Raw genomic sequence first — 16,420 nt, 5'->3', positions numbered from 1 at the left:
GTATTCATATATGATGTTAACTAACTAATAGATTGCAAATCTGATATGGGGTGATCATTTGAGAGTGATTTTATGTTAATGTGCTAAGTGGCTAAATGTACGAGATTTTATTTTATTTTTTAAATGTTTGCCTTGTTTTGTTATTGAGGAACATGAACCAGTTAAAATGTGCAGCGCTTCTAAAACAAGTGCAGTAGAGCCTCCGTATGCTCTACTTAATATTCATGAGCCAAGCCTACGCTCGTAGAACGTTTCCATGCAACGTCATCATAACAACTGATATTCATGAGCGGGCATTAGCCATTGGTAGGTTGCCTGATAGCGTAAGTATGACGTGATTAATATTCATGAGTTAAGCTTCCACCTCGATGTGATTCGTAACGTCAGATATAGATGCGCGTGTCGCACGAGGGAAGCTGTTTCTATCTTATTTCTTTACTAATTATGAACAACGTAAGGATTTGATATGATGGATGAGATAGTTTGGTGTTAATATGTAGGATATAAAACCTTTTCAGACTACATAAAGCCTTTTAAAATGACTCTTGAGTGTCGTAAAGTGTAATCGAGTGTATGAGATCATTAAGAAATCAATGGATCAGCAAACTGTATCCAAGAGATCATACAGAACAACAACACATGTCTTCTTCTTCTAGAAAACTACAGGAAGCTCTTCAATGACGAATGTAAGTGTATTTTGAGACATGCTTATAGACTGTATGTCAAATGTATTACTTATTATAATCGTTAGAATCACTAATTGTTTTAATGGTACTTCTTATTTACATTAAAGTACATTAACATTAGTTAACGCGTTAGCTAACACGAGCTAACAACTAAAACTATTTGGCAGCAATGTTGTTATTGTCAAATTATGAATCTAATATTGTTCATAGTTCGTACGTTGTGCATTAACCAATATATAACTTATATACAGCATAATGAACAGTAGCCAAGATTAGTTGTGTTTATAATAATAGTATACAATAATATTATTAAATATAAAATACATGTTTTATTCATTTATTTTATTTATATATATATATATATATATATATATATATATATATATACACACACACACACACAAAATAAATAAAACAAACACAAAAACAAATATATATATATATATATATATATATATATATATATATATATATATATATAAAATAACAAAATAAAAATATTTGTGTGTTAAAATAAATATTGAAGTATTAAGACTTAAAATATATAATCTTTTTATTGGAATTTTGACATGAAATTGAAACGAATAACTAATTTATATATATATATATATATATATACATATAGTATATATATATATATATATATATATATAACAACCTTAATGTAAAATATTTAATTATATTATTTATTCAGCACTTTATTTGTCCGTACATGTTATCAAAGTTATTGAATACAGAAGCAACATGTTTCCTCATCTTCCAGGATTAGAATTGATTTTTATATGTATTTATAATACAAGAGGAAGTTTCTCGTTAAACTGTTTTCACTAATGTTTAATGACATTACTCACTGTGTGCAAAGCTGGTTTTCCTCTCAAGGGTTAATTATGTTGCATTTATGAAGCTAGGCAACACAACCACTTTGTTCATGCTGAGCAGGAAACGCACACTATGACTCCAGCTTGTGCATTAGAAAGTTAAAGTGAATAATATCTTGACTGATGCAGGGCTGGAGGAGCTAATCGGGAGGATCGGGGGAATTACCGGTGGGCCGCTCATAAATTGTGCCGAAATGTTACTCCCTTGCCAGATACTTACTCCGCGCTGTCTGAATGGTCCTTATACCTACACCCACCCCTAACCATAGCAGGGAGTCATTGGTTCCCATGTCTAAAGGACACTCCTACACCCAGCTTTAAACATTAGGATACTAGGGAGTGAAAAATCAGCACGACACCGGCAGCACAGGTCCACATGTTGTCCTGTTGATGTCCATATCATCCAGTAATTAAGGGATCAGAATTGTGTTCCTCATTATAGTGGATGCAATGGCAACAGCACAAAACGGTATGAACACAATGGGACTTCTCAAAAGTGTAAACTGAACCAATCAAACTGCACCGAATGCTTTCAATATTGCATTATGCGCTCAAGCCTGATTCTCTTAAAGAGACAGTAACCATATTGCTGCACATATTTCCATTGGATCCGTTGCTATGGTAATTCAAATTTTTTCTGTACTTTTATAATATTTATATACAGTTACAATTCTATAGTGTTATTATTTGCCTAAAACTTGACTTTACAAATCACTAAATGTTATGCCATGTGTGGTATAAAGACAATGAGAGCTTATAATTTTCTAGTTATTGCATATAATGTATATTTTTCCCATGTTCTCATTTAAATTCTCTAAATTTAGTGTTTTGACGTCAGAGCTGGATAAGAAAGGTTATACAAGATAAACTTGAAATGTTGGTTTGAAAAGCTTCGTCTCATGAAACTGGGGCAGTTTGAAGTGAGACTAGGTTGCTAGGGTGTTGTTAGGCATTTGCTAAGGCAGTGGATTTGACATTACTGTGTTATTCCAGCTGAACTGCTCTGGGCGTCATCAGAGAAGAACGGCCCCTCAACATGCAGACAGCAGAAACGAGCTGGTCAGCGCGCCGATGCACTCCAGGGTCAATGGCTGGTCATTGCCGCTCCACGTTTTCCAGCTGATCGCATGGCTCATGTACAGCTTCTTGGCCATCGTGGGATTCGGGATTTATATTCCTCTTCTGCCATCGCCATGGAGATTTGCAGCGTATGGTGTATCCTATACAAATAGATAGACAGACAGACAGACAGACAGAGAGAGAGAGAGAGGTAGACAGATAAGACATAGATAGATAGATAGATAGATGACAGATAGATAGATAGATAGATAGATAGATAGATAGACAGACAGACAGATAGATAGATGACAGATAAGACAGACAGACAGATAGATAGACAGATAAGATAGATAGATGACAGACAGATAGATAAGATAGATAGATAGATAGATGACAGACAGATAGATAGATAGATAGATAGATAGATGACAGACAGATAGATAGATGACAGACAGATAGACAGATAGATAGATAGATAGATAAGATAGATAGATAGATAGATAGATAGATAGATAGATAGATAGATAGATAGATAGATAGGACAGAGTGATAGACAGACCATCAGACAGACAGACAGATAGATAGACAGACAGACAGACAGATAGATAGATAGGACAGAGTGATAGACAGACAGACAGACAGACAGATAGATAGATAGACAGACAGACAGACAGACAGACAGACAGATAGATAGATAGATAGACAGACAGATAGATAGGACAGAGTGATAGACAGACAGATAGATAGACAGACAGACAGACAGATAGATAGATAGATAGATAGATAGATAGATAGATAGATAGATAGATAGATAGATAGATAGATAGATAGATAGGATAGATAGATAGATAGATAGATAGATAGATAGATAGATAGATAGATAGATAGGACAGAGTGAAAGACAGACCATCAGACAGACAGATAGATAGACAGACAGATAGATAGATAGATGATAGACAGACAGACAGATAGATAACACAGATATATATATAGATAGATAGATAGATAGATAGATAGATAGATAGATAGATAGATAGATAGATAGATAGATAGATAGATAGATAGACAGGTGATAGACAGACAGATAGATAGACAGACAGACAGACAGACAGACAGATAGATAGATAGATAGATAGATAGATAGATAGACAGATAGATAGATAGACAGACCGATAGACAGATAGACAGATAGACAGATAGACAGACAGACAGATAGACAGACAGACAGATAGGACAGCATGATAGACAGACAGACAGACAGATAGATAGACAGACAGACAGTCAGAGAGATAGATAAGACAGATAGACAGACGATAGATAGATAGACAGACAGACAGACAGATAGATAGATAGCTAGATAGACAGACAGATAGATAAGACAGACAGACGATAGATAGACAGATAGATAAGACAGACAGATGATAGATAGATAGATAGATAGACAGACAGACAGATAGATAAGACAGACAGACAGACAGACAGATAGATAGATAAGACAGACAGACAGACAGACAGACAGACAGACAGACAGATGATAGATTGATTGATTAAAAACTTAATCCCCAAACCATTTAAAGCATTTATTGAAAACAAGCTGCCAAATTGCCTTGTTCTCTACTTCCGCGACTTCCCTATGTACTCGTTAATTCATGACCGCCTGTACAGCAACACCATCAACGCCTACTTTACATCGTCGCACCCTTGGCCCCGCCCACTGGGACTTGTAAACACAGAGAGAGAGCAGGGCAAACAGTGTGGTCTATTCCTGGACACCAAATGGGACCCATCTGGACTATTTTGAATAATTTTTGTATATAAACATGAACTACACAGACATCTTTGACTGTTGTCATGTCTCTGGCGCTGTTTTTTTTTTAGCATGTTTGGGGAGCGGCACGATGTTGGCCAATCAGAACAGTGGGAGTTTACCTTGAAGTTTATTGGAGCAGAGGCCTCGAGCATCTCAGTCAGAGGGCCAGAGACAGGGTGGAAAATGATCATATATTACTGAATTATGACTGCTTTGGTTGAAAAAACTTCACTAACATTCTCAGTAGACCTCAGGGAAGATAATAAAACTATATAAAAAAAGAGCGTTTCATGACCCCTTTAAGACAACAGCATGGGTTAAATTACAGGGTGATGTCAGCAGCGGGTGTTCAGGCGTCATTCAGACAGACAGCATCTCACCTCTCAAACAGTGAAGCTCTTCATACTGTCCAGCAGTTTGTTTAATTCTCTGCTGACTGTGACTGAACCCAAGACCCTGATTTACACACAGAGACTAAATACTGGCTTTTATTTCTCCCTTGTCAATTCAGCACAACACATCTATCTATCTATCTGTCTGTCTGTCTGTGTATCTGTCTGTCTATCATCTATCTGTCTGTCTGTCATTCTGTCACTCATTCAGTCTATCTGTCTGTCTGTCTGTCTATCGTCTGTCTATCTGTCTTATCTATCTGTCTTGTCTATCTGTCTATAATCTATCTGTCTGTCTGTGTATCTGTCTGTATGTCTTTCTGTCTGTCTGTCTATCTATCATCTATCTGTCTGTCTGTCTTATCTATCTGTCTTGTCTATCTGCCTATCATCTATCTGTCTGTCTGTCACTCATTCAGTCTATTTATCTATCTATATCTGTCTGTCTGTCTATCTATCATCTATCTGTCTATCATCGTCTCTCTATCTGTCTATCTGTCTGTCTGTCTATCTATCATCTATCTGTCTGTCTGTCTGTCACTCATTCAGTCTATCTATCATCTATCTATCTGTATGTCTGTGTATCTATCTGTCTGTCTGTCTGTCATTCTGTCACTCATTCAGTCTATCTGTCTGTCTGTCTATCTGTTTATCGTCTGTCTATCTGTCTTATCTATCTGTCTTGTCTATCTGTCTATAATCTATCTGTCTGTCTGTGTATCTATCTGTATGTCTATCTGTCTGTCTGTCTATCTATCTATCATCTATCTGTCTGTCTGTCTTATCTATCTGTCTTGTCTATCTGTCTATCATCTGTCTGTCTGTCTGTCACTCATTCAGTCTATTTATCTATCTATATCTGTCTGTCTGTCTGCCTGTCTGTCTGTCTGTCTATCATCATCTATCTATCTGTCTATCTATCTGTCTGTCTGTCTGTCTATCTATCTGTCTCTCTGTCTGTCTATCATCTATCTGTCTCTCTGTCTGTCATTCTGTCCCTCATTCAGTCTATCTATCATCTTTCTATCTGTCTGTCTATCATCTATCTGTCTGTCTGTCATTCTGTCACTCATTCAGTCTGTCTGTCTGTCATTCTGTCACTCATTCAGTCTGTCTGTCTATCGTCTGTCTATCTGTCTTGTCTATCTGTCTCGTCTATCTGTCTATAATCTATCTGTCTGTCTGTGTATCTATCCGTCTGTCTTTCTGTCTGTCTATCTATCTGCCTATCTATCATCTATCTGTCTGTCTGTCACTCATTCAGTCTATCTGTCTATCTATCTGTCTGTCTGTATCTATCATTCTGTCTGTCTGTCTGTCTGTTTGGCTATCTATCATTCTTTCTGTCTACTCTATCTGTCTGTCTGTATCTATCATTCACAATTGTAAACTTCGACCATCTGTCTGTCTGTCTACTGTAGAATATCTGTCTATCTCTCTTAATCACATCTGTCGACAGTTGCCTTCCTCTCGATCAACTATTAGTTGTTGGACAAGGCAGGGTTCTGTTCTGGGTCCTCTGTTGTTCATAATTAACTAACGTCCGTCAAAGGAGTTTTCAAAGCACTAAAAGAACAAAGAAAAAGGTACATATTTCATTTCACACTTATAATGTAAAAAACCTTTATCGGGCGGACGTTAGTTAGTTATGAACAACAGAGGACCCAGAGCAGAACCCTGGGGGATACCCTGAGTGAGAGGAGCAGTGGGGGATTTGTGTTTCTTAATTGAGATAATAGTCTGTTAGTGAGTTAGGAAGAAAGTCAGCATAGAGCAGTGCCATTAATACCAATATTTGAGAGTTGGGAAAGGAGTGTGTTGTGGCATATAGTGTCAAAAGCAGAGCTCAAAGATTACTGAGGGACCCAGAGTCATCAGAGAGGAGAAGATAATGAATGACTCTCAAGAGAGCCGTTTCAGTTCTGTGGAACAGACAACAACAAGATTGAAAAGGGTTGTAGAGACGTTAGATGTGATTGTAACTGGGAAGCTACAACATTTTTCAGGAGTGTAGATATAAAAGGCAGGTTGGAAACAGGACGATAGTTGAGGAGGGTAAATGGATCTAAGTTGGGATTTTTAAGGACTGGTGTAACGGCAGTAGGGAACAATGGATGACACAATTGATGTGTTTATTAGATGTGAAATAGGTGACAGAGTCACAGTGTTTAAGAAGGAAGGTTGGAGCAGGGTCCAGCTGACATGGATGATGAGTTGGGAGTGTAAAATGAAATCACTGACTGAAGTACCTTCTAGTACCTTCAGCTTCAGCATCAGAAATGACAGAAATATCATTTGAGAGGATCTCTGAAGGACAGAACAGTTAAGCGTGCACAGATGGAGGCAGAGAAGGATGAACTGCTTTGAGGTTGCGATAAGATATCATAGTTTTCTTGTATGATTTTGGATGATGGACGGACGGACGTCAGTCCATCCATTCCTACCTCACTAACAGAGTCCGTCCATTCGTACCTCACTAACAGACAATATTTTATCTTAATTAGTGGAACTGTGGAGAGGTGGCGGTGGCGTAGTGGTCTAGAGCACATAACTGGTCATCAGAAGGTCGCTGGTTAGATCCCCACAGTCACCACCATTGTGTCCTTGAGTAAGGCACTTAACTCCAGGTTGCTCCGGGGGGATTGTCCCTGTAATAATGGCACTGTAAGTCTCTTTGGATAAAAGCATCTGCCATATGCATAAATGTAAATATAAATTAGGAAACACAAATGCTACTGCTCCTCTCACTCTGGGTATTCCCAGGGTTCCGTCCGTCCGATCGCCCGTCCGCCCGCATTGGGATGTTTTGAATAGTTTTAAAAAAGTTTGATAATAATTAGTAAATGAATATGTTTTTTTTTTTATATTCACTTTTCTCCTCAAATTGGTGTGCTCAATTCCCACTACTAAGTAGGTCCTCGTGGTGTTTTCTCACCTCAATCTGGGTGGCGGAGGATGAATCTCAGTTTCCTCCGCTTCTGAGACCATCAATCCGCACATCTTGTCACGCAACTCGTTGTGCACGACACCGCGGAGACTCACAGCATGTGGAGGCTCATGCTACTCTCCACGATCCACACACAACTCACCACACGCCCCATTGAGAGCGAGAACCACTAATCGCCACCACGAGGAGGTTACCCCATGTGACTCTACCCTCCCTAGCAACCGGGCCAATTTGGTTGCTTAGGAGACCTGGTTGGAGTCACTCAGCACGTCCTGGATTCGAACTCGCGACTCCAACGGTGATATTCAGTGTCAATACTCGCCGAAATACCCAGACCCCCAACCAGATGTATATGTATTATTATTGTTATTAATAATTTATATTTTTGTCCCATTACTGTCATTAGATTCTCATTACTGAAATAGAATAATATCTATCTGTTGTAGGATAGTCAGAGACAAAGACGAGACCAAGACGCACGAGGGCTTTACTGAGATGCATGCAGATGTTCACATGTGTTGTTCATTCTTAACTCTTCCTGTATAGTTGATTGGTGCAGCTTTTGTTCTGCATTTGTTCACTCACGTGGCGGCTGTAACAATCGACCCTGCCGATCTCAGCGTTCGCACCAGGAAGGATTACTCCAGCCCAGTGCCTGTGTTTGACAACACCAAACATCAACACGTCATCGACAATCTGCACTGCAGCCTGTGTGAGGTGGACGTGTATGTAGGTTTATTATTATCATGGAGTATCCTATGGAAAAAGGAATATCCCTAAAATATAGAGCCTTTTGTCAAAGATACAGTATGTGTTGCTTTAGGGAATAATCGTCAACTCTTTCCGCAGGGGACTTAAAGCCAAACACTGTAGCAACTGCAACAAGTGCATAGCAGACTTTGATCATCACTGTAAATGGCTGAACAATTGTGTTGGAGGGAGGAACTACTGGTGAGCAGAAGTGCCATTTGATATCAATGTATAAAGCCATCATATGCGTGATCATTGTCTTAAAAGACACTTCACAATGCCTGAATATTCATGAAGTCATTCTGTTTCTCCAGGCTCTTTTTCATAACCATCTCGTCTGCTGTTTGTGGAATATTTCTCCTCACTCTTGTCATGTTGTTTGTCTTCATTGAGCATCATGTGAATCCAGCAGTTCTGCGCACTGCACCGCAGTTTCAGGGTAAGACGTTTCTCTGCGCTGTTTCACGCTTGAACGCACCTATTGGCGAATGTGGTTTTCCCATTGCAATCATCAGCCTTGGATGGTTGATTAGTGAGGCAAACCGCTAACGAGTTTATCCATTACACAATTGTAAACTTCGATGCTCAGAAAAATCTGTTCTGGAACGCAAGATTGCGTCCTGTGTGAACAGTGTCTGATCGGTGGACGTGACCCGTTACTTATTTCTCTTCCCAGCTGTGAAAGGAAACGGAACATGGCTCGTTTTCCTACCGGCAGCTCCGTTAGAGACCAGCTCCATTATTCTGTTAGCGTTGGCGTTCATTTCCATCATGTTGGGTCTGGCTTGTCTATTATTGCTTTGCCATTTACTCTGCTTCCATATTTACTTGTGTGAGTAATGCTCCAGATGTCAACTGTACTTTTTATTGACTATTAAAAGCTACCGGCCGTTATTGATTTCGTGTATGTGTTGTCACAGTGTCTGAAGGCATTAGCACCTATGAGTACATTATGAGGAAGCGTCAGTCACCAAACCCCAAAGACAAAGAGCAGAGTATTCCTCCTGCACCGACTTCTAATGGAACCACCACACAGGTACATCAAGACCCAAAATTAACACTCGCCAAGTGTAACATTAGAGTAGCCAGTATTCAATATTTGTCTGTCTAACAATCGATATGTGTCTGTGTTCAATAAAACATCTGTATTATACTATAATATAATTTATTATATTACTATTATACAATAATAATTCCTGGATCGGGGCCTTGTCATGGCAGAAGGGCTTGCATGATCTAGAGATCTCCAGAGCTATATCGTCTGGTATGGTCTCCCATGGCGAACAGGTCTTGGGTGAAGATCCAGAATAACACGATCCAAAAACCCATAATGGAAGATGGTAAAAGGAGAATGTTTACTCTGCCTGGGACCTACCCCTAGGCGTGTTCCTAGGCGAGTACCTGGTGGCTGGGCAGCCCACGTAACCCGGCCGGGCTCAGCCCGAAATGGCAACGTAGGGGGGCCACCACCCGTAAGGTCCAACATGGGGGTCAGGTGCAATGCAGGCAGCAGGAAGGGGAGGGGTGGCCCATGACCCTTGTGGCAGAAATTGGCTCTTGGCATTTAGAATGGAGGGCTCACCTCCACTCACGTTGTTGGTTCTGGAACCAAACTCCTCGATAAGGGGTGGTCCCTCTCCTACTCAGAAGTTGCACAGGGTGAGAGGCGCCGGGTGGGGTGTGGGGATAATCACAAGTCCCTGGCTGGCTGCCGCACTGTTGGAGTTTGTCCCGGTGGATGAGAGTGTCGCCTCAATTCGACTTAAGGTTGCAGAGAGGAAAACTTTTACTGTTGTGTGTACTTATCCACCAAACAGCAGTTCAGAGTATTCAACCTTCTTGGAGAGAGTGGGTGGGGTTCTGGATAGGGCTCCACCTACAGACTCCATAGTCCTGCTGGGGGACTTCAAACTTTAGACACTAGACACTAGCAACCAGCTAGAACAGCCTAGCAATGCCTAGTAACCAAACAAAAGACCATAACAACCAGCTAGAATACCCTAGCAATACCTAGCAACCAGCTAGAAGACCCTAGCAATATCTAGCAACCAACCAAAAGACCCTAGTAACCAGCTAGAACAGCCTAGCAATGCCTAGCAACCAACCAAAAGACCATAGCAACCAGCCAGAACACCCTATCAATGCCTAGCAACCAGCTAGAAGACCCTAGCAATGCCCAACAACCAACCAAAAGACCCTAGCAACCAGCTAGAACACCATAGCAATGCCTAGCAACCAACCAAAAACAACCTTGCAACCAGCTAGAACACCCTAGCAATGCCTAGCAACCAACCAAAAGACCCTAGCAACCAGCTAGAACACCATAGCAATGCCTAGCAACCAACCAAAAAATAAAACCTTGCAACCAGCTAGAACACCCTAGCAATGCCTAGCAACCAACCAAAAGACTCTAGCAACCAGCTAGAACAGCCTAGCAATGCCTAGCAACCAACCAAAAGACCCTAGCAACCAGCTAGAACAACATAGGAATGTCTAGCAACCAACCAAAAGACCCTAGCTACCAGCTAGAAGACCCTAGCAACCAAACAAAAGACTCTAGCAACCAGCTAGAAGACCCTAGCAATCAACCAAAAGACACTAGCAACCAGCTAGAACACCCTAGCAATGCCTAGCAACTAACCAAAAGACCATAGCAACCAGCCAGAACACCCTATCAATGCCTAGCAACCAGCTAGAACACCCTAGCAATGCCTTGCAACTAACCAAAACACCCTAGCATCTGACTAGCTTTGTGTCTGTCTGAATGTAAGGCCTGTGTAACCTTGCAAATTTTAAAATTATTTTACCTAGACTTTGTCAAGCTAACATCAAGACAAACTTTACTTACAGTATCTAGTTTCAGTACGCTAGAAATAAAATAATAATGGCTTGTCTTGTATCAGATGACTACCGAGCAGGTCTGAGATTGTTTGGAGTGTTCACATGACACAAGTAAAACATTCAGCGAACCGTAATCAGACTCCTGAAAAGAACAGTTTATGAACTACTTCATTTTACAATTCACAAAATATTTGTTCTCTTACACATAGAGCCTTGGGCCGTTGGAATCCCCTGTCAGTTGTGACGCTCCATTGTCCAGCAGGTCTTGGTAAGCTTTAAGTGCACACAGAATCTTTAGGGCTAGATTTGATTTAATCCCATTGACTGTTTTAGCCAATGCCTTCAGCTGTTCTATGAATTTTTTCTTCTAGTACCTTCAAGCTGGAAGAAATAGGACAAACGTCCAGTCGACTGCCAGAGCCCATCTGTGCTGAGGTAATCAGACCGTTCCAAATCCATCATTTACAGTATGTGGTTCCATTATGATGTTGCCTGAGGCCACACTAATATAATGTAGATTTGAAAGCGCATTGAGTTTGCTACATTTGCACTACCGAAATCAGACTTTCTAAAATTCTCTCTAGTACCAAATATGGAAAACCATGATGTAGGAAAACAAAAATGAGTTTTCCAATGAAAGCGTATTAGTGTGGATGTGGAAGGCAGCTGCCTATGTAGGCACCCGACAGCAAGTTTTTGGAAAATCATTGTTTTGCAGATGGAGGCATCCAGCGGAGAGAGACATGTGGACTTCAGCTCAAAATCGCCGACACAAACGATTCCTGGTAAAAAAAACAGCATGTCTAACAGAGTATTTTGGTGACAACTGAAAACTGCAGATTCACCTGATGGTCTTCTCCTTCCTGCTGCTACTTTAGGCGAGCCTACGTTGTCACTTCCTGTGGGCTTGAACCTCAGCGGGATCGAGAAGCCTCAAACCCCAGGACAGAATAACGTGAAGTCTGAGGGAATTCCTATCGTACAAGCTCCGCTGGGGAGTTCCATCATGGATGCAACAGTGATTCATCAACAGCTGATCACAGACACTCAACCGGAGGCCATGCATCCTCAGTATCTTGGGTATAAAGAGCAGATGCCATAGGTAATCATGTGACAGCTGGAGGATTTGACATCATGAATTTCCAGAGAGCGATGAGGAGCAGAGCCTTTCTGAATAAACGATTGATTCTAATCGGAATTGCAATCCAACATACTACTCTGACTTTTGCTGAAGTGTGCAGATTTTCTGTAAGCATGAAATCGACTAGCTTTCAGGGCCCTCTGATTAATTGTACATTTTTTTATATGTCCAGGTAATGGAAAGCTGGTTTATTTTTAAAGGAATTGTTCTTAACTGATCAAGGTTGAAATGCAAACAATGTTATGACACTATTGCAGCTATTAGATGAATAAATGCTCCACTACATTAATGTTACAGACCCTAGCAATGCCTAGCAACCAACCAAAAGACCCTAGCAACCAGTTAGAACAGCCTGGATATGGCTAGCAACCAGCTAAAAGACCCTAGCAACCAGCTAGGACACCCTAGCAATGCCTAGCAACCAACCAAAAGATGCTAGCAACCAGCTAGAAGACCCTAGCAATGCCTAGCAACCAACCATAAGACCCTGGATATTACTAGCAACCAACTAAAAGACCCTAGCAACCAGTTAGGACACCCTAGCAATGCTTAGAAACCAACCAAAAGATGCTAGCAACCAGCTAGAAGACCCTAGCAATGCCTAGGAACAAACCAAAAGACCCTAGCAACCAGTTAGAACAGCCTGGATATGACTAGCAACCAAATGAAAGACCCTAGCAACCAGCTAGGACACCCTAGCAATGCCTAGAAACCAACCAAAAGATGCTAGCAACCAGCTAGAAGACCCTAGCAATGCCTAGCAACCAACCATGCCTAGCAACTGGTTAGAACAGCCTGGATATGACTAGCAACCAGCTAGGAGACCCTAGCAATGCCTAGCAATCAAGCAAAGGACCCAAACAACCAGTTAGAACAGCCTGGATATGACTAGCAACCAATTAAAAGACCCTAGCAACCAGTTAGAACAGCCTGGATATGACTAGCAACCAATTAAAAGACCCTAGCAACCAGCTAGGACACCCTATTAATGCCTAGCAACCAACCAAAAGATCCTATTTATGAATTTATAGCAATTCATTAATATTAGATGAATAAATGCTTGACTGCATTAATGTTCTGTATTTGTTATTATATATTTTGAAATAAAAGCCCACAGGTTTTTCTCAGGATGCTTATGATTCACACACCACATGATGGGGCTGTTGAGTGATGATGTCATCCTTAAACTGCCCATCTTGCTCATTTCAATTACATCATCGTGTGTTCAATTGCATCATTTCTGTTAAACTGTTAAAGGGAATTTTGTGTTTGTTATTGTTATTTATTGTGTATATTATTTTACCATTTGTATTTTATTTTCTACTATCTAGGGAAGACCGGGGCTAGTTGTCACAAGGATTAAATCTCAGTAACGAAAGTCCAGTTACACAAATGCATGTTTCTCTAGCAGTAGTTTTGTACGTTGGTTTCAAACATCTAGTACAAATGTGAATTAAAGGAGTATTGCAGGTTCAATACAAGTACCACAAATATTCATTTACATTCTAACATGCCCCTCGTTTATTTAAAAAAGGGGGTTTCAGTGAGACACTTCCAATGGAAGTCAATGGGGCCAATCATTAAACGTTAAAACACTCACTGTTTCAAAAGTACACACACAAGACATAAACAATATACATGTTAACATTATTTTACGGTGATAAAATAACTTCCTAACATTTTCTGTGTAAAGTTACACTGTAAAATGTAATAAGTTGACTTAAAACAAAGTGAGGAAACCTTTAAAAAATCAAGTAAATATACTTATTTGGCTCAAGTAAAATGGTCTATTCCTAGTTCACTTTACTTGAGCCAAATGTGTAAATTTACTGGCAATTTACTATTTTATGGGAATCGCTTTACTTGCTTTTTAAGTAAGGTTAACTGATATATTTTACAGTGTATAGCCAATATTACAATTTAGTTGCCACCCTGTAATTCTGGTATTGAATATGACCTGACACAAATAAGGATAGTAAACCATTTTTGCTTTTTTGTTTAATATATATGAGGAACCTGTTATATTTTTTGAGGACATAATGGCATTCACGGCGGTTTGTGGACATCTTTTCAGCATTCCAAAATTACCATCAGTTATTCCCAACAAGGAAGACAATAACATTGTCCAGACAAATGAAGATGTCTCTGTTCAGGCTGCACACCAAAGCACATGTTCCCTCATTGAATGAATTGGTCTGTTAGCATGTTTAGCGTCAGTAAAATGTACTTTGATGTAAGAATGTGAGGTTGTGCTTCTACTGTCTGCCATTATGCAACACTTCATCACTCTTTACACACAATTAGGGTTGAATTTTATTTTAAAAGTCAAGTTGTATATATTGTACAGAGTTTGACTCTCTCTGGGGCTCTTGGTTCACTGTTCAGGTTGGCGTGCTGCCCGTAAAGGTCAAACACGATGGCTGGAAATTGAAACGTTGTGGGTTTGAGTGATGCATGAACCGTCAGCATTGTGCCCTAAACATCAGACTGTAGAGACGAGCGTACTGTAGTGTCCTCCGTGTTTATTTCATTATCTTACATGTATTTTTTATGTATTTTTTATCATTGAAAAAAAAAATACAGCATTTTAATGGCTTCTCTGTATACACTCAAAGATATTCCATAAACAAATAGATTATATTTATTTAAATATGCTAAACACAGTCTAAAATGTGCTCAATTAAAGCCAAAGCAAACTGTATTATACTTCATATAAATACTTCACATTTATTCTGAAGTTAAAAATATGCACACTATTTAAAGATTATGCACTATAATTAATTAATTTAATTACACTATTTATTTACTCATTTCTGTGTGTAATGGATATTTGTGATATGCATCATAAATATAGACTGATTAAAAAAAATATATATATATATATATATTAGGGCTGTCAATCGATTAAAATTTGTAATCGAATTAATTACATGGTGTCCCGATTAATTAATCGCGATTAATCGCATATACAAAAATATTTGCTGAGAAAGCCCCTCATATAACAATAATTCAATATATAATGATTATACATATTTATATCAATATATCATTATACATAGTTATCTTTAAATATTTAATATATATATATATATATATAATAAAAAATATTCGGATAATTAAAATGCTTTACATTCCTGTAGCAGAAGAGTTCATCATTGATAAGACAATATAAAAAGCGGCTTTATAATACAATGTATTGTTTACTACCATATTATTGATCATAAGTCAATCATTGACACACAGTTCACAGTAATCCATTTCACAAGTGAATTCATCAATCAGAGATTTATTATGAGGGATTGTTTAAGCACACCTGCGTCAGACATGCTTGTGTAGCGTCTTGGGTGTGTTGCGTCATAAACATAAAATGTTTAGTTCACTGTGTCGAGTTAAATATAGTTTACTACTCAATCTTTAAACACATCTTGAGATCCCTTAGTTCAGATTTGTGCTCCTTCGAGTGTTTTAAACACAAGAATGTAACACATGTTTGTGATGTTAACTGAAGCTGAAGTTTCACTTACTGCCCCCTGGAGGAAACAGGTGGTACTACAAGCTTGCATTTCTCAGGAATCTTCCTTATTATGGTCCCGGGGGGGCATTGTGATTAATTGTGTAAATTTTTTTAACGCGTTATTTTTTGTAAAAAATAATCGCACTGAATTAACACGTTAAATCGACAGATATATATATATATATTCAGATAATTAAAATGCTTTACATTCCTGTATACAGGTCCTTCTCAAAAAATTTGCATATTGTGATAAAGGTCATTATTTTCCATAATGTAATGATAAAAATTAAACTTTCATATATTTTAGATTCATTGCACACCAACTGAAATATTTCAGGTCTTTTATTGTTTTAATACTGATGATTTTGGCACACAGCTCATGAAAACCCAAAATTCCTATCT

General features: G+C 39.0%; 1 protein-coding gene across 2 annotated transcripts; it reads left to right on the top strand.

Annotated features, from left to right (window-relative positions):
- The first annotated feature begins 3 nt into the window (after positions 1–3).
- zdhhc11 (zinc finger DHHC-type containing 11) lies at positions 4–14,154 on the top strand. 2 transcript variants are annotated; one of them, XM_052146806.1, is made up of 11 exons: positions 4–686; positions 2,558–2,779; positions 8,319–8,497; positions 8,622–8,723; positions 8,837–8,961; positions 9,199–9,354; positions 9,443–9,558; positions 11,573–11,631; positions 11,735–11,798; positions 12,082–12,148; positions 12,242–14,154. In XM_052146806.1, the coding sequence occupies exons 1-11, from the start codon at positions 678–680 to the stop codon at positions 12,463–12,465; spliced, it is 1,323 nt and encodes a 440-aa protein (XP_052002766.1). In that variant the 5' UTR covers positions 4–677; the 3' UTR covers positions 12,466–14,154. The 2 variants fall into 2 exon arrangements, with proteins under 2 accessions (XP_052002766.1, XP_052002767.1); XM_052146807.1 differs by lacking the exon at positions 9,199–9,354.
- The last annotated feature ends 2,266 nt before the right edge of the window (positions 14,155–16,420 follow it).

Source organism: Xyrauchen texanus, chromosome 17 (genome assembly GCF_025860055.1).
Source record: "Xyrauchen texanus isolate HMW12.3.18 chromosome 17, RBS_HiC_50CHRs, whole genome shotgun sequence".
Classification (NCBI taxonomy): domain Eukaryota; kingdom Metazoa; phylum Chordata; class Actinopteri; order Cypriniformes; family Catostomidae; genus Xyrauchen; species Xyrauchen texanus.
The sequence above is the reverse complement of the archived record's forward strand: the minus strand, read 5'-3'. Positions and strand labels throughout refer to the sequence as shown.

Coding starts and splice junctions, on each gene's coding strand:
- zdhhc11 (XM_052146806.1), top strand. Junction 2,780..8,318: donor GGAGATTTGCAGCGTATGGT/GTATCCTATACA, acceptor CTTCCTGTATAG/TTGATTGGTGCAGCTTTTGT. Junction 12,149..12,241: donor GCCGACACAAACGATTCCTG/GTAAAAAAAACA, acceptor CTGCTACTTTAG/GCGAGCCTACGTTGTCACTT.